At 36.0% G+C, this 19,576-nt stretch overlaps 1 protein-coding gene across 7 annotated transcripts in view; it reads right to left on the bottom strand.

Annotated features, from left to right (window-relative positions):
• The window catches only part of LOC127944922 (disks large-associated protein 4), a 108,184-nt gene that overhangs the window by 2,975 nt on the left and 85,633 nt on the right, over positions 1-19,576 (bottom strand). For 3 of the 7 annotated variants that reach the window (XM_052541341.1, XM_052541342.1, XM_052541343.1), the window contains 7 exons: positions 19,530-19,576; positions 17,619-17,838; positions 7,698-8,119; positions 5,683-5,771; positions 3,580-3,956; positions 1,260-1,351; positions 65-217 (listed from right to left, as the gene is read on the bottom strand). The exon at positions 19,530-19,576 is cut by the window's right edge and continues 110 nt beyond it. In XM_052541341.1, coding sequence (XP_052397301.1) covers positions 65-217; positions 1,260-1,351; positions 3,580-3,956; positions 5,683-5,771; positions 7,698-8,119; positions 17,619-17,838; positions 19,530-19,576 — 1,400 coding nt within the window. The other 4 variants (XM_052541346.1, XM_052541345.1, XM_052541348.1 and 1 more) reach the window with 4 other exon arrangements.

Below are 19,576 nucleotides of genomic sequence, written 5' to 3' on the forward strand. Positions count from 1 at the left end.
AACGTGTGTGTGTGTGTGTGTATGTATGTATATCTAGGATGCTAGAAAGGTCTGGCAGTTGGACCTTTTTGTCCTGGGTCTCGCACATCTTCCAGTCGTTGGACCTGAGGAGGTGCAACTCGTCAAACTTCAGGCTGATGTCCTCGATGGAGAGCTGCAGAAGATCCCAGAAGCCGGCCAGATCCTGCGCTGTGGGCCGCGGCTGAGCGCTCGCATCCTGACCCCAAACACACATCAGACATCAGCCACACAGCTTTAGAGACTGTATAAGACAGAAACATCTGGACGAGGATCAACGTCTGTCTACAGCAGATGCAGCTGAGAGAGAGAGCCAGCAGAGGGCGCTGAACACCAGCAAATGATGGAAAGATTTCACAGGAAATCATGTGATGATGGGACTAGATATTATCCAGCAGGATTTGAATGTAACTAAGTCGTTATAGGCTGGTGTAGGACTGCACAATTAAATCCTGATTACAGTTACGGATGCCACGGTAACTTTATTGTTCAAAACTGCATTACAAAAAAAAAAAGAAAAAGAAAAAAAAAAAGGTTAGGTTATCTGAAGAGTTTTAGTATAAGATTATTTTAATTTATTCATTAAATTTCAATTAATCTTAAAATATGTAATTACATTTTATGAATAGAGATTAAATATTGATAATTATTTATTCCCAAAAAATAAAAATACAATTATAAATTATATACTTTTTATTTTTGTGACTCATCTTGCAGCCTAAATTGTCAGCAGAAAAATAGATTAATTAATAATAATTACAAAAACATATTTTAAAATGCATGAAAATAAACATGAAATAATAAGATATGTACTTTATTAACATTTGTTAATTTTATATACACAAACATTAATTCATCTTTCAATTTATAATTGAAAAAAATATATATTATTCAATGAGTAAAGATGAAACTATAATGATTCCTTAATGTATTTACAAAACTACAAATTTATCACAACAAATAATAATATACTTTTTTTTATAAATATTATTTATTATATGCATTAAGATTTGGATTCACACCTCTAGATTAAATAAATAAACGTGTTTTATTACTGTGTTTTTACTGTATTAAAAATATATACACTATATTTGTTACAATAATCAGAAACACTTGAAAATGTTATGTTAATTAAATAAACAAGACCACACAAGCAAATCATTTGTGGCCTTTACAGAAACAGAGTGGCAATACCTTTGGATTTTGGGGTGAATTAAGATATTAAATAAAAAGAGACTCACCAGGTTCTGCTCACAGAGACCAAGAAACTGCTGGAACTTCTGAGACATTAAGAGCTGAGCGCTGCCGACGGCACTGCGGACCTTCCCCGACACTACAGGACCAGAGTGAGACACGTCAGACTGATGTCCATACAATACACTCAGAGAGCAGCTCATCACAGACTGACTGTGTTTGTGCAGGACAGAGAAACACATCAGCATTCATGCATCATCATCATCTTCATAGTTTGGCTGGTCCTGCGACTTATAGTCAGGTGCGACTTATTTATCAAAATTAATTTGACATGAACTGAGAGAAATGAACAGAGAAATGAACCAAGAGAAAACATTACCGTCTCCAGCCACGAGAGGGTGCTCTATACTGCTCAGTGTTGCTGTAGTCTACACTGAACACATAGAGCGCCCTCTCGAGGCTGTAGATGATAATGTTTTCTCTTGGTTCTTGGTTCTAAATAAATGCGACTTATAGTCCGAAAAATACGGTACACGAATACTGAAGCAGAGCAGGCGTCTCACTGTATGACAGCATGAACACAAAAACATAATCTCCAGAACTTCGCCAGAATTTAACCATTTCATTTGAGAAAAGACGCATCATTGTACTGTATACACACAGAAACTCCACTGCAACCCGTCAAAATAAAAGTACCCTTTAACATGTAACAGAAATATATAGTGGTGGGAGAAAAGCTCGATGCATCGATGCATCGCGATTCGTTATCTAACGATCCAGAATCGATCCTGTGTTCAATTCAAATGCGAGCGCTGTCAAGACTCACGTGACCAAACAAAAAAGACGGTGATGGACGACCGTTCATATGCTGGTGAATTAGCTTCGTTTAAGATAAAATGGACAAACTACGACTTGCACCATCTCATTTAAAATCGGATGTGTGGCAACATTTTGGATTTTCTGAAGACACCGAAGGTGTCGTTGATAAAAGCCATACTGTGTGCAAAGTCTGTAGCGCCAAATTCAAATATTTTGGCAACACGACTAACATGCAGAAACATATTACGCGGTTCCACTTCCACTCTTCCAATCACAAACACTCCCGGTTACATTCAAAGGACCCTGGATCAAGTAGCAAAGCTTCCACCGAATTCTGAAAAGGCGAAACGAATTACCCGATCAGTGGCGGGTTTTATTGCCAAAGATCTGCGCCCGTACTCCGTTGTGGAAACCAAGGATTTCGCACGATGTTACAGGTACTTGCCCTCACGTCGTTATTTTAGTGAGACGGCTGTCCCCGCACTCTACAGTGAGTGTAAAGATCACATCTTAGAATCCCTAATTTTCCCTGTCATACAAATTGAGAACTGTTTATTCTTAATGATTGTTCATTGCAATTGTATGGTTTACCATTCATTCAGAGTTTGTTAATCCTGAAAATAACTTTGTTAATAAATTAAAAGTATTGAAAAAGAAATATTAATAATCATTTTAATTTGGCAATACTGTCAAATAGATATTCTAACTATATACAAAAAGCATAGTAACTCCAATTTTGGTTAAAATAAAAAGTTTAGAGTATTTTTTGCACAGCAGGATAATTAATTAAGAATCGTTTTGGGAATCGGATCGTTCCTCCCAGAATCGGAATCGTTAAGTGCCTTAAGATTCCCACCTCTAGAAATATATTACTCTTGCATCACTTTTGTACAGTATAATGTACTTCTTTAAATATTCAATTTTCTATCAAGTTTAAATAAAATAATGAAATGATAAAAATATATATTACAACCGGATTAATCACTTAATTTTAGAAAAAAAAATTATTGGCCTATTAATTTTTTTTTTTTTAAGGAACACTCACACAATTTTTCTTCCATGTATTAATTTCAACAGTAAACCCCAGTTTGTTTGCCAAAATATAAAAGGGGTTAATTTTCATTTGATAGCAAATACATTTTAATGCCTTAATTTTCAGAAATTCTTATTCAGAAAACTTTTTTTTTTTTTTATAAATAAATTAAATAAATGTAAATTATTAATATAAATATAAATATAAACTAATAAATGTTTTTGTAATTAGAGAGCGAGTAAATTACCGAAAAAAACCCCAGCACTGAAATTCAGGCGCCGTACCCAACCCTAACAACTGTACAATCCAATTCAATATCAGGATTGATTTATGATCAGTTATTGAATAAACGTTTGATAAACAATAAAATAATTCCGACTGAATATGATTCAAATGAATGAATTCATCGTCACTTATTTTTTATTAGTTGAAACCGATTTTTGACTATTTGAATAATTAACCAGGAGTTAATAATGAAACTGAATGTGATCCTTCAGGAGATCTGAGTATCTCACCGTCCTCTGACAGCGGTTTGTCTTTGGTCTCGTGCTCCATCTGCTGACACCAGGCCTCCATGCGCTCCGTCTCGGCCTGAAGAAGCTTCTGGAACCAGCGTCCGTCCCTGAGGCACGCCGGGCCCCCGGGCTGCTCCACGGCTCCGTTCACGCTCCCAGCCTGCAGAGACGGGTCGGGGGGAGGGAGAGAGGACGGGTCCAGCGCCGGATCCAGCTCCTCCTGCAGCGAGGACGAAGCACGGGGAGCTCGGTGAAAGCTGCAGCCGTCCAGAGACTGGTGAAGCGTCCTGTTCTCCGAAGGTTTACCGTCAGACTGCTCCAGGGATTCGGCCTCCGTCGTCTCCTGTCTAGACGCCATGCTAGTGAAGCGACTGAGTCTGGACACAGAGAGAAGAGACACTGACCAACACATCTTATGAATCCATCGATCAGCTGGAGGACTCTTTGAAACTTCATGAACAACAGCACTTATGATCAAGCCAAGGAACTATTTGTTAACATTTGTTCACACCATAATGGTGCTACATCTAAAACAGCAAACACAATGTTTTACAAGACTATCATTTTCTAACCTCTTAACTGTCACTTAAGTGCACTATCCAAATTTAATTGTTCATAATTCATGAATGAAAACATTTTGTAACATGATTTTAAAATGGGTTTCAAAGGATGAATTTTAACATTTTAGGTTTTCATGATGAAGACTTTCATGATGTAGGTTTATTTTAGGTGCATTCTTGTCATAAATTAATTATTTCTTTACCCACATATTGTTTTTTTTTTTTTTTTTTTTTTTTTTTTTTTTTTTTAAAGTGGTAAAATATATATTTAGGAGTCTTAGACCTTTCTGATGAGTTAATAAAGATGGCACCAGGATTAAGTATTTCATTAAATATGATCATTTGTATGAATAAGATAATTGTTTTAAAAAGATAAAATATAAATTAAAAAGTCTACAATGCGTTTTATTTTTTTAAATGATTAATATAATTTATCAATTATTGCATAAATATATAAAATTTTGTACATTAAGGGCAAAAAAAAAAACTACATTTATAAATTGTTACAACAAATCAAAAACTACAATTATTCATGTCTTTAAATATTATAATAAAACAATTTAGAATTACACAATTATATAATTTCTTTAGATAATTACATTTTCTAATAATTTCTTATTTTCATGTAATTTATTCCGTTTTGTACATCAAGAGAAAAAAATGATTTTTATTTTAAAACTAAAATTAAATATTATTAATTGTAATATTTGACAAAATGCATTGTCATGCTGCCATCTTATAAACATGACAAAATTACAATAAAACATTGTTATTCATAAATGATAATAAAATATTCAGAATTCTACTTTACTTATATATATATATAATATATATATATATATATATATATATACACACACACAAAGAATATCAATAAATAGTTTTTTATCATTTATCTTATTTATTTATTTAGTTTTGTACATCATTTTAGAAAAAAACATCACAAAATAAATTAAATTGTACAAGTTTACCATTAAACAATTATTTATTCATATTTATATATATTTAAATGTTATATTGTAAAATATCATAAAATAAAAAAAAGTTAATAAATTATTAAAAAAAAAAAAAAAAGAATTCTGAATTTTAAATAGATTTATAAATATCAATTCAACAAATATCAATAAAAACTCCCTAGTCCACATATTGTGAGATATTCTCCATTTCATCGGTCTTTCTTAGAAACTAAAAAGCGAACAGGAGGAGCAGAGACTGGGAACGCAGGCCGGGAGAAAGAAAGATGGACAGCTGGTGTGTGGGAGACAGCAAACTTAAAGACAGACATGTAAATGAGAGCGATGGGAAGATATGAAAATAGACTGCAATGGAGAGCGCCAGGAAACAAAGTGAGTGGGAGATGCACACAGAATCTCATTATCTCCTGCCGTCTGCACCGAATCATTATTTGTGAGTGCTTTCAGCTCCATGCATGGCTGAGAAACTCTGTGTGTGTGTGTGTGTGTGTGTGTCAGCTGCACTCCAAGTGCTAAATGGAAGCAACTTTTCTTATATTAAAGATGCAAAAGGCGTAGAGGAAACTCACGGCCTGCCGTCTTCAACCTGAACCCCGATGGACTGGAACCTGGTGGTGGGAGTTTGCTCCTCTTTCAGATTCGGCTGCACACAATCCACCTGCCACCAGAGAAATAATTCAACTAAAAGAATCCTAGAATTCGATTATTAAAAACAGCTATGATACAACTCAAACCTCCCTCCCTAGTTCAGCCACAGCATTTAATGACACTTAAATACAAAAACCTCTCATTCAGAATTAGTCATGGTGCGTCTCATTCATGAGCTCATTAACATATGACCGCCCACATTTACATATCAATGAAGTAGCCTGAATGACAGTATTAGCACATATAGGATCAAGATGATTTCTACACATAACCAAACATCAGACAATATCAACTACTTCATAAAAAACACTTGTATGTATTGTAACGCCTATCCTATTTTATATATATATATATATATATATATATATATATATATATATATATATATATATATATATATATATATATATATATATATAAAACTGAAGTAAAAAAATATGATGTAATTGTAACTATTATTTTAAAAACCTCATTATGTGAAATTCTAACAAATCAGTTCATTTTAACCTTAAATATTACAGTAATGTAGTAGTAACTGTAGAGATTCGTTTTTCTTGAGAAAATTTGGCAAGTACTGTACCGGATATAGATCCTAAATAATCGATATTGAATCAGTAATCGAATACAAAAGCTTGTGAATGAGAATCCAATCGTGAAATGTGTCAAAATAATAATTAAATAGTTGACACACACACATACATACATATACACACATATATTCACACACACCTAAAACAAATTACTACATACCAATTGCACTTTATTTTAGCATGAACTTCGTTTTTATCATCATCAATCCAAAGACTGACCAAAGCTAAAATACAATGGACATTTAACAATTAGCTTGGTGATTTAATGATTAATTAAATGATTTTTGTGTTTATTAACCATTTCATGATTTAAATATTTAAATCCAGTAATTTGGCCATTTATTTTAGTTTTACTGTAATCAAATTACAATAATAAATTGTAAAAACCCATATTAAAATGTACTATAAAAAATAAGTCTAAAAAAGTGCTTATATTTTTAACAATGCGTTCACACTGATGATTTGCAACACCTCAACCAGAAGTCGCTTTGACTCCAAATGAGCAACTAACTATCTGCTCTCTCTCTCTCTGGTGAAGCCAACAAAGACTATCGCTCTGTTGCAAAGCTACTTGCATCACTACAGTCACTCTCCATTTTAGCGTCTCTGACAGCAGCTGTCAATCAATCCGTCACTGCGGGTCTCAGGTTCACGCCCCACACGCTCAGCCCCGCCCTCAGTTCGTCCCTTCTATCTCCGCTGTGTTCGGCCCACTTTTCAGCTTTTTTTCAAATATTGCCAGTGGGTGGAGTCAGGCTCTGACCAGGGGTTAAGTTAGCATTTAAAATGCCCAACTTTATAGCAAAAAAAAAACATGTTTACAGCCTGGTGCAAAAAAATGAGTTTGGTATATATAGCTAATAACTGTGAGGGGGTTACATTTTTTTTTATAACTTTATAATTATATTAAGCCTTAAAGTTCTGCATAATTAAGGGCGTGGCCATGTGAGTGACAGGTCTTGCATAAGCCTTAAAGTTCTGCATAATTAAGGGCGTGGTCACTTGAGTGACAGGTGAATTGCTGCTGCTGACACTGCTGTCGAGCTAGGTAGGCATAGCTTCAGCAAACAGCTCCCGCCTTTTCGCCCGTTTTCGATTATCCAGGAGTGATTCTCTGCCAAGATTGCCACGGCCCGCTCCGTTTACTTTAAGCTTCATAAAAGCTCTTCAGAAATCTGCAGGTGACGTCACGGACAGTACTTCCATGTTTTTATAGTCTATGGTTAAAGCTCATGCAAATGAGCAGCCAGCGGCTACCAGTGGGAGAGAGGTCACATGACCTTATACCGAATACACAATCCAATAGCATAAAAACATCACAACGACATAAATATTCACACACACACCTGAATGCCAATGGACGAGAGTTTTCTTTTGGGCAGGGCTTGCGGTTCGCCAGGTGCCACACTGAGGCTCGTGGGATCGTTTCTATCATCCGGGGCTAGAGAGGGCGGAGCGACTGCAGGAGGAGGCGTGGTCACTCTGGCGCTGGGCATGGGCACGGGTTCCCGCGGGGTGGGGATGGGAGGAAGGATGGGGAGCCGCTTGGCCTTGACCAGACTTCCTGTCCGAGAGCTGGCGATGCTGTCGGAGGAGTTGCTGCGTCCTGATTGGCTGTTGACCTCGCTGCGCTGGTCCTGGCTGTCCAGGTACGTGTCCTGGGCCGATTCAGTGCTGCTCTGCACCGTCACCGAGATGTAGGGTTTGGAGGTGGTGCGAGGAGGAATAGGCGGAGGATTCTTCTTACAGACGGCCGTACACATGGACACTGAAAAACACAGGAAGATGGACTGTGAGAGCGTTCCCACAACTCCAATACAAAGCCTCTTCACACATCTGTTCCCAGCAGCCACTGCTTGGGAGCAACAGGAAGAGATGAGACAAAGCCAGGCATTTACATGAACAAATCTGGACAGCATTCCTCTCATGCCGACCGATGGCGGATTGTGTCAGGAATGTGTCGCCCATAAAACATGGGCTGAAATCTGCTGACGAGACTCTGGGTTTGGTACGGTGTGTCATGAAGCCCGATGATAACGCTCACTGGTGTATTATTAGCCTGCTGAACAGTGTAGGAGAAACTGCTTTCAAAGTGTACAAGCTAGTAGGCGGTAAGAGCAAAATCTATTCCAGCATAGGAGTCATTTTATATCACCATACGGTTATCTCTGCTGGAAATTATATACATGTTATGTTATGAAATTATATAGACATAGCCAAGGTTTGATAAGCAAGTGGTTTAAAAGCTTAACAAAAAATCTGAATTAGATTATAAGTAACAATGGTAAATCTGACATGAGTGCACACACACAAAATTGAGATTTATACGTCATCTGAAACTAAATAAATAAGCTTTCCATTGATGTATGGTTTGTTAGGATCTAACAATATTTGGCTGAGATACAAATTTTGAAAATCTGGAATCTGAGGGTGCAAAAAAATCTAAATACTGAGAAAATCATCTTTAAAGTTGTCCAGATGAAGTTCTTAGCAATGCATGTTACTAATCAAAAATTAAGTTTTGATATATTTACAGTAGGAAATTGACAAAATATCTTCATGGATCATGATCTTTACTTAATATACTAAAAAAAATTGGCATAAAAGAAAACATCAATAATTTGACCCATACAATGTTTTTTTGGCTATTGCTACAAATATACCCTAGAGACTCAAGAAGACTGGTTTTGTGCTCCAGGGACACATATGTGATGCAACTGAAGAGATAGATAATATACATAACTTTACTGTATTAAAGAGTAAAAAGAAAATATCCGTAAAATACTTTCGATTATTTTAAATTACATATATAATTTAAGTAAAGATGCATTAAATTGATCAAAAGTTTCAGTAAAGCTATTTTATAATGTTAGAGAAGATTTCTATTTCAAATAAATATTGTTTTGTTTTTACATTTCTATTTATTAAAGTAAAACATTAATGATGGTTTCTACAAAAATAATAGACAGCACAACTCTTTTCAACATTGATTATAATCAGAAATGTTTCTTGAGCATATTAAAATGATTTCTGAAGATCATGTGACACTGAAGACTGGAGTAATGATGCTGAAAATTCAGCTTTGAATCACAGAAATAAATTACAATTTACCATATATTACAATAGATAACATCTATTTTAAATTGTAATAATATTTCACAATATTACTATTTTTTACTGATTCTTTAAACAAATAAATGCAGCCTAAATTATCAATAACAGCATATCTACAAAAAAATTGTAAATATGTAACTTTTTATAGATGGGAAATCACTGCACTGAAAAGTGTGAATTAACTAATGAATTATATTTGAACTAAAAAATGTTAAGTCAACCCTGCAGTCAACAGTTTAGCAACGAGCACAAAGCCTCATTTAAACGGATGTTCAGGGCTAATATCTACCCCTCCAGTGAACAATTCTCCTCTGTTTTGGCCGTGCTGTAAAGAGGACTCAGTGCCAGGACAAGTCCAACGCGAGGCTCAGAGACAATATTGGATAAATCTGTGTCCTCGCTCAGTGATGTGCTCCCCGTCTGCAGCCAGGACAGATGCTACACAGCAGTCTGTGACCATACAGATGACATGAGAAGATGTGATGACAAAGAGCCAATCTAAATACAGAAGAGTCAAAAAAGCATGGGTGCCGTCAGAATGAGAGTCCAAACAGCTGATAAAAACATCACAGTAATCCACAGCACTCCAGTCCATCAGTTAATGTCTTGTGAAGAGAAAGGTTGTGTGTTTGTAAGAAAAAAAATCCATCATTAAAGCGTTTTAAACTTCAAACTGTTGCCTCCAGCTAACATACAATCCATAATATTGCTTTCTCTATAGAAAACATAATCTGATCTGAATCAGGAGAGAAATCTGCACAGGTCAAACACTGTTTACAAGTCAAAACATCTTGGAACAAATATGTGCGTTGATTTTAATTTAAGAAGACAACAGGAGACTTTTTCACATGTAGGAACCGTTATTATGGACAGAGTATTTTTTAGTTAGTTACGGTTTAGAGTTAAAAAGTCTTGATGGATTTGTTTCTTACAAACACACGGCTTTTCATTTCTCCAGATGTTAACTGATGGACTGGAGTGCTGTGGATTATTGTGATGTATTTATCAGCTGTTTGATATCTCATTCTGACGGCACCCATTCACTGCAGAGCATCCATTGCTGCTGAGACACTACGCTACATTTCTCCAAATCTGATGAAGAAACAAACTCATCTGCATCTTGGATGACCTGAGGGCGAGTACATTTTAATTTTGGGTTAACTCTTCCTAGAAGGAAAACAATAAAACCCACAGTAACAAAAGCGCAACAGTTAATTATTTCGTCTGACAGCTATTTAACGACTGACTTTAGCCTGGCTTCTCTGAGATGCAGTGGCAATTTAATTAAACACTTTTATAGTGAGAACAAATCTCAAAGCAGCACCAAATTAGTCACATCTCAACCTCCCTCGTGAACTTCAACAGTGGTGAATGAAATACAGTAGAGTTGGCTCTTAACATTTAGTACGATGCACTGAAGGTGATTTGAGTTTTTGACACTTTTCCAGATTAACGGCATTAGATCATTAGATGCACGGCCTTTCTGTGAACACACAGAGGACAAGCACCAAAAACACAACCAGACCGAAGCACCGTGGCTTCTGAGAAACACAAAAGAAGAAATTCTGACGTATCTTTACACAACTCTTATTCATGAGACACTTCACTGTGACCACATGCGTTAAAAAGCCACCGCATGACTTCAGAAGACACGAAATATACAGCACGAGTCAATGTGGGCTAGACTTAACTGGCATTTTAATGCATAGATAATAGTTTAGATTTTAAAAAGCTCTATAGTTTTAAAAATATAATGCAATGCAATACAATGGACGATCGAGAGATTAACATTCCTCAAAAGCCTGTTGGACTTTGTCTTATGCATAAGAACTAAAATAGTTTTGTGCTGCAGTGGAAAAATAACAGCATACAGGTTTAAAAATTACCAGACTGCATTAAGAAAATAGTTTTGCTTTAAATGCAGAACATTATTTGAGTGAAACTGGATTAAAGAGCCAGCCAAAATAAATCTGCCTTTGATCCATACAAGACATGTAACAGACTACATTACACAGTCAAAGCATGCTTTTTCATAACATTCAAACTTGTAATCCTTATTAAGACCTGTTTTTAGATTAAGTGCACATTTTTTCTCCAAAACACAGCCAGTGTTTACGAAGAAGGGACGGAGTCTGCTGAAAGTAGGACTAACCAGTTGATATGGATGTACAAGGAAACTTTTCAAACATTAATTTCTCCTTGCAATGGAGAGTAACTTATGTTTGGGTTTAGATATGAATCCTACATCCTTTACATATTTAACACGAAGCAGCAGCAAGAACAATGCATCCTCTCTTCAAATGATGTGTTATCTCTCCCTGACTTTGCAATTCAAACAATGCCATTCGACCTGATTCAAAACACAGAAACCGGCCTTTGTGTGGGATTGGATTGAGATCTCACACGTGCAATGCACGAAAGTCTCTAAACTAGCATTTTTGCATGAAAAAAAGTGCAAGCTGTCGCGCTCAGGTAGGCAACGCTGTCATGCTGTTCCTGTCTAGACAGACGCATCAACATAAACAAACCTCCAGAAGCCACAGCCACATGCTAACGTGAGCTAACCTGCTAACGAATCACAATATCCCCGAATGAAACCCTAAAGCGATCCACGGAAATACATGTCTGACGCTTAATCTCGTCGTTGTCGTCGGATGTGTTATTCGTGATTTCGTTCACGTGCCAAAACCAGCGCTCCAGGCGCCGCTCACGTTCGCTCGTCCCCGCGGACAAAAATCCACACACCTTTTCCTCTTCCTCTGTGTGTGAAGCGATCGCCGTCGACGGAGTAGCGTAACGCAAAACAAAACAAAATAACACACGATTGAAAGATCCACTGAAAGTGTTTTGTTGTTGTTCTGTGTTGCTTCCGAACCCACCGCTTTAATATCCTTCCGTTAAACGGATACCCCACCATCCACGTCTCGAGGAGATGAGGAAAAAAGAACCGATCCGGTAATTCGCTTTCAGGACACAGGATTGGAGAGAGACGCGCTCGAGGCGTTTACACGCTGCGTTCTCATTGGCTGGTGGGCGGGGCGAAGTCGTCCGTGCTAAACGCGGTCGAATCAAAACCGCCGTCCGTGCGTCACACAGAATCCGCTTGCGCGCGCGTTCCCTTTTTTCTCTTCAGTCAGAAAAGCGATGCGCGCTTCGATTTCACACGGCATGTGTTTCGCTCACGTGACCGCGGGAAACGTCCAGACGATTTTCGTAGATGTAAATGTTAAATTCGGAGTGTAATACTAGATATTATTTCTAACAAATAATATCATGTTGTTGTTTTTTGCTTTTGTATTACCGAGTGTGGTATCTTGAGAGCAATAATCTGTCCATGGGCTTTTTTTATTTATTATTATTAAACCCAATTTAAAGGTTACTGTCAGTTTAAGAGCCGGCGATGTTGCCAGTTATTAAATAAAATAATAAACTCCAGAAAAATATGTAAGAAAATAATCCAAAGTTATTTTAAATCTTTTGCAATATGGTGAATTAAGGGTGTTTGGGACAGTTTTTGAATTCCCATCTTGTGCAAGGTTTTCTTGCCATAAATTAAAAACATCAGCCCAACACATGATACATTTGTGTAATACAGAAGATGTTAACTACCCATTTCGAGGAGGAACCAATGTTATATTATAATGAAAGGATGTGTTACATACACTTTTCTGTAAACTGAGCCAACATTTATTTTTTTGGTAACACTTGGGTGATTGTGACAGCGTATTTTTTCATTGATTTAGGGAAGTGTTAAAATATTTACTGAAATGCAGAAGTAAATTCATACTTTGATATAATTGTATATGCAATATTTCCTTTCCTGTTCATCATCATCATCAAGTTTCAATGTTTATTTTGGTTCAACTTTATTTCTCAGTTCATAAATCCATCCATAATTCATATACAACACATGCAACTGAGGTAAATGAAGGCCTGAAGTACACAAGTCAATGAAAACATCTAAAAATCAAATAGACATGAAAAAAAAATGCTTCGGGTCAAAAAAAACAAAAAAAAGAATTGTAAAAATAAAAGTTGGGTTGGGTTGCCCCATCACCAATTTACCACAGTGAACCAGCACAAGCCTTAAACAGAAATATGAATATGGTTTATTACTGCAAAAAAATAATAAAAAAAAAAAAACTATTTATAATGCTTTTATGTTTAAAGTGCTTCTAATTCAGAATTTTTATATGAGCAAAATCTAGCTAGTTTGTGATTATTTCTGTGGTTGATTAGGGCTTGCACAAATAAAAAGGTTGGAAACCATGATTTAGAGCATACAAAGCACAATGGTTCTCTTTTACAAGGTCATTCATTTTCTTAATTAGCCATGCCTTAAAACACTGTCCCAATCACCCAAAATTATGTTTTTTGTTGTTGTTGTTTTTTTTTTACTGTTTTTGTAGAAGTAGTAGTGCATCATATTTATGTTTCCAACAAAAGTTTGTATATTATAGTAGCGATGACAATTTCAGTACCTTATTATGAAAACTAAAAAAAGCTTCTGTCATGCATTCCACGGTCAACTTCCTGTTTGATGCCTGGCCCACCCACCCATATGATGTCACACCAATAAGGGCATCCCATTTTAATTATGCGGTCTTACAGCTAAGACTCAGCAAAAAAGTTGTTATTTTCCCTCATTAGGTGAGAAAATAAATTCTGTCCCATTTGACGTCTTTTTAAATCTCTAGCTTTTGTGCAATTTTTAAAAATGATTGGAAACAGTTTGTATTTTTCGGTCATAAACAGTATTTTCATCTAGATATAGATAACATTTGCTCTGTTTGTAATGGTGAAAGAGATTCTACCATGCATTTATTTTTTGAATTCCCCTGTTCATCTTTGTTTTGGTCTGAGATTAAATGAACTGCATTCTAGTCTTACCTTTATCATCTGTTTTACTTCATTCAAATTAATATTACTTTTCTAAAAATGGAAATGGAAGGTCAAGTAAGTGCATTGCATTCTGGGATACAGTTTTTCATGCAGTAAGCTGCTCGTTTACAGTATGCATACTGAAAAAAATTGCAATCAGAACTGCTGTGCACACATATAAGAGAGAAGCATGCTGAACATAGCCATGGACTGGGCAAAATAGCAGTTTTTTTTTTTTTTTTTTTTTTTATGCAGAAGAAGTGCAGAAGTTGTGAACAGATGGCCAAGGTTTGGTTTTCTTGACAGCTTGCTAACTAAACTAAATAGCATTAGCCAGATTCCACTCTAAAAATAGAAGCAGGATGCCATTATTTGCTATTCTGAGGGTACAACTGTGCTTTCTTCTTACACAAGCGATCGGCCTTTTCAAAACTGTTCAAGACCATCATAAATTTATGGGGATGTTGACAGATTGAATAAATCTGAACTATGTCCACCTTTCATACATGTGACCCTGGACCACAAAGCCAGTCTTAAGTGTCAATTTTTAGAAATTGAGATCTATACATCCTCTGAATAAACAAGCTTTCCATTGATGTCTGGTCTGTTAGGATCAGACAATATTTGGCCGAGATACAACTATTTGAAAATCTGGAATCTGAGGGTGCAAAAAAATATAAAAACTGATAAAATCATCTTTAAAGTTGTCTGAATGAATTCTTAGCAGAATATTATTACTACTCAAAAATGAAGTTTTGATATATTTACAATAGGAAATTAACAAAATATCTTCATGGAACATGATCTTTACTTAATATCCTAATGATTTTTGGCATAAAAGAACAATCGATAATTTTGACCCATACAATGTATTTTTGGCTATTGCTACAAAGATACCCCAGAGACTCAAGACTGGTTTTGTGCACCAGGGTCACATATTAAATCATAAGACCTATCTAAATACAGTAAAATACAATACAAATAAAGTGGATCAACAGCAAAATTCTGACGGTCCAGTGGCTGCTGGGTTATTAAGTGTCGAGTGAGTCAAACTAATCTGTCTGATGTGGGTTAATTCCTCTGAAAACCGGCTGTGATGAGGTTTAATTTGTGCTGGAAGTTTTGCCAGAGTTGGTCATGATGGGCCGAGAAACATTAGCCGTTAAGCTGAAGGATTCATCTCCGCAGGACACCACCAGTGCTAATGTAGGTCAGAAGATTTTGTTTATGTGTGTGTGAGAGAGAGAGACATCTTGCTGTGACACACTTGGCAGTGCTCATCTGAGACGTTATAAACGTAAGGAACGTTGTATGGAAGCTTAAAGTAATAAAAAAAAAAGAAAATCATAATTACGTTTTTATAAAATGATATAAACTCAAAACTAAGTTATAAATCTCATAATTCAGACTGTTTTTTAAATTGTGAGTTTTAATTTCGCAACTCTAACCTTTTCCTCAGTATTGTGAGTTTATGTCTCAACTGCAAGTTAGAAACTCAGAATTGCAAGTTTACTTCAATTAAGATTTTCTTAACCCTCAGAATAGCAAGTTATGAACCCACAATTGAGTTTTGCGCTTTTTTTCTCAGATTTCTGAGTTTACATCTTTTTCCCTCACAATTAAGATTTTTACATTTCAGAAATCTATTTTTTCCTCAGATATCTTATTTTACATCTTGCAATTCTGTCTTTTTCTTGATTTTTTTCCTCTGTATTTTCAGTTCTATTTTTATTTTCGAGTTTACACCTTGTGTTTCTAGTTTAAAAAAAAATAAATCCCACTGTATTCTGAGTTTACATCTCGCTATTCAGATGTTTTCTTGCAATTCAATTTTGTTCTGACTCTGACTTTACATTTCGCAATTCTGTTGTATTTTCCGCACAAAAAATTTTAAGTTATTACGACTTTTTAATTCACAGTTATGTGAAATTTATGTATCACAATTTAGACTTTCCTTCTCATATTTACAAAAAGATATTTCACAGTTGCGAGTTTATATCTCTGAACTGCAAAAAAAAAAAAAAAAAAGTCTTAATTTTTTATCCCACGGAGGAAACAATCTTCCACAATCTTGACCACAGGAAATAAATAGGACCAAATCCTTCCAAAACCAATGTCTGTCTCCAAAAATAGACCGAAGTAGTGCATGTCTCACATGAACTTTTAAGCCTTTTGAGATGAAATGGCTGGGTAAATGATGAGGGATTTTTCATCTCTTTCAGACAGTCGTCATGGTCTAGCGGCTGTTTTTACCCTCACACCATGAATCCAGTTCATCTGTCTGGACTTGTCCACATGCCGACCTCTCAAAGCAGAAGAGATCCGCGTTCACATTGAAGTCTTTATTACTGAGAAAGACAAACAAGGCCTGTTTGATAGCACTGACATCACCTTTGGAGGCATTAAAATAGCATCAAGATCACTGAGAAGTCCACGAGATCAGGGTGTGATATCGCCAATCCTAGACTTTGTCTACTTTATTAACACTTTTTTTTTCTGCATTTGCAAATTCAGCACTATCCCTGTCATAAATTACAACCAGATCCTTTATTTATTTATTTATTTGTAATGCAAAGTTCAAAACATCAGTTCTTTTCTAAAACTTTTCTAACATTTTAAATGTCTTTACTGACACTTTTGAATATTTGCATCCTTACTGGATAAAAGTATTAATAAAAATAAAAAAAATCCAAAATTTTGACCGGTTCTGTGAGTGTATTTAAAGAAATATTTCTAAGACGTTTTGCACTGTGGCATTTATGATTTATGATATTTACATTCATGTTAAAGTTATGTTATCTAAATAGTAAAATACATCATGATTTGTTTTGCCTGGGTTTTAATTTATGCAGGTGTAAAATATTTGTAATACAGTATGAATATTTAATTTAAACCTGATGAGATCCCCCTCTGATAAGAATGAAATGACAAAAAAAAATGTCTGGCTACAATAATTGAAATTGAAATTATGCATTTAGCAGACACTTCTATCCAAAGCAACTTACACTGCATTCAGGCTAACAATTTTTCCCAAAATGTGCTCCCTGGTATTCGAACCCCCAACCTTGCACATGCTAATGCAATGCTCTACCACTTGAGCTACAGGAACACAAATTTTTAATTTAAGGAAGAAAAGTGTTACGATAGAAAAAAATCTTTACGGCTTGACGTTCTTCATTCAAAATGTAATGACTTTCTTTTTTCTGTTGATTCTGATGAAGTTTAATGTCATATAGCTGCTGTGTGTGCAGTTGCATGTGTGTAATACTCACTGGTGGTGCTGTTATAGCTGCTGATGGATGAGGTTATAGGTGGCGTCTCGTCGGAGTCTGCGGAGCCCGTGTCGTCGTCTTGAGAGCATCCGGCCTGGATGGCACGCAGGTAACTGTGGCTCCGCGAGCGGAAGCAGGTGGGTTTGGGCAGATCCAAGGCCTCCACCGCCTGAGAGTCCAGCTGACCGTACGCCGTGCCGCTCCGGTAGCCCTGCTCCACCTGAAAGGACACGTGCACGTTGAAACGTCCCGCTCGATGCCTGCGGGGCAGACGGCCGTGGCCCACCCACAAACGCGCCTCGCACGGGGTGAGATGCAGCCGGCGCTTTGGGGTGGACTGACGCATCGTCGTACGGACATGAAGAGGAAACGGCAGGTTTGCTTGAGTGGTCTCCATTCAGTCTAATGCAACAAATGTGGCATGAAATGAGAAAACAAATCCTTAAATGTATTCCTTTCACAGTTTTACTGACCCGTCTCTGTGGATGAGGAGCTTGTTTTATAAATTGGTCTAAAAATGCATGGAATTTAGACTAGACTTCAGCAGAAACAATCATTTTGAAACATCCCACACAACTGGGAAAACTGTAGAAAAAAAGTAAAACATTAATTGTATTGTTTTGTATTTGTCTGTCAAAAATGTTAATTAAATTATTAAAAAAATAAAATGTATTACATAATATAATTTATGTGTAATAATAAAAAGTTTATTTTACTTAAAGAAAAGTTAATCCTGTTTTAGGTATAATAATACTGTGGCCTTATTGTTTATGATAAAAAAAAAAAAAAACTGAAGACCTGTTATGTAAAAAGTAAAATATGATAGTATCTTTTAGGGATAGAGTTTTAATTTATGACGTGGCAAATTGTCTATTACAGATAATAATAATAATACAGTATATGTTTTATTTTGAATCTAATGAGAATCTCTATTGACAATTATCCAAATATCTGCATTACAGTAATGACAATTTAAGGCAGATGTCATGAAAATATGCTGTCATGAAAAATGTCAAAATGCTAAAAATATATGTATAAAAAAATCTTAAATATAAAAAAGCTTTGTTTTTAATATATATGCAAGTAATTTAAAAAATAATTTGATTTTCCTTTTGATTCAAATACAATTTCCCCCTTTGTTTAGCTCCTAATCCATCAGGCAGAATGCAGAGAAAATGCCTCGGAGAGTTTATCAACAAAAAAGAAAAGTCTTTTCAAATTAACCTGCAAATGAACACAATCACGGTTCATCATTTCAAAGCTTCAGAGTATAGAGCAGAGAGAGAGTGTTTGTCCATCAGGAGGCTTGTGTGTGTTTGTCAAGGAGAAATCTGACCGTTAAAGACAAACAAACAATAAATAAAAAAGTTAATTCCCATGAAAAATACTTATGAGTGCTGCAAGTTAGCTGCTGTGTTCATTTTTCCTGACTTCTTTCCCTCCATGAATCATCCATTAGTCTTCACAGCACATTATCCCATTGAGCAAAACAGATCTCCAAAAAAATCAATTCTCTTTCCTCTTTAGAAATCACTTCAGAGCCTTGTCTCGCTTCAGGAGTCTTGATGTCTCCATCAGTAGAGCGAACGCTTGAGTATCTCGTCTTGATAACATGCCCTCAAACTGATTTCCCACCCTCCACGTCTCCTTAGACTAGATTAAGGATGTCTTACAGAATTTTAATCTGGAACACTCTGTTCCTGAGGTCAAGTAAACAGCAAAACCTCTCAGACAAATTTCAGCGTTTGCTCTGTGATGCACAGCGTACACATTCAGAGGCTGCTATGTGGTTGCTACGTTCCTCTGGGAGTTGTTATATGAGAATATGCAATACTTCACTATGCATTATACTAAAAACATAATAATAAAAGTAACAGTGATGCTTTAATAAAATGAAATGATGTTTGTGACCTGGCCCATGGTGGACCCTCGCCCCAGTGTAGAGCAGCGCTGACCGA

Source organism: Carassius gibelio, chromosome A23 (assembly GCF_023724105.1).
Source record: "Carassius gibelio isolate Cgi1373 ecotype wild population from Czech Republic chromosome A23, carGib1.2-hapl.c, whole genome shotgun sequence".
Taxonomy (NCBI): domain Eukaryota; kingdom Metazoa; phylum Chordata; class Actinopteri; order Cypriniformes; family Cyprinidae; genus Carassius; species Carassius gibelio.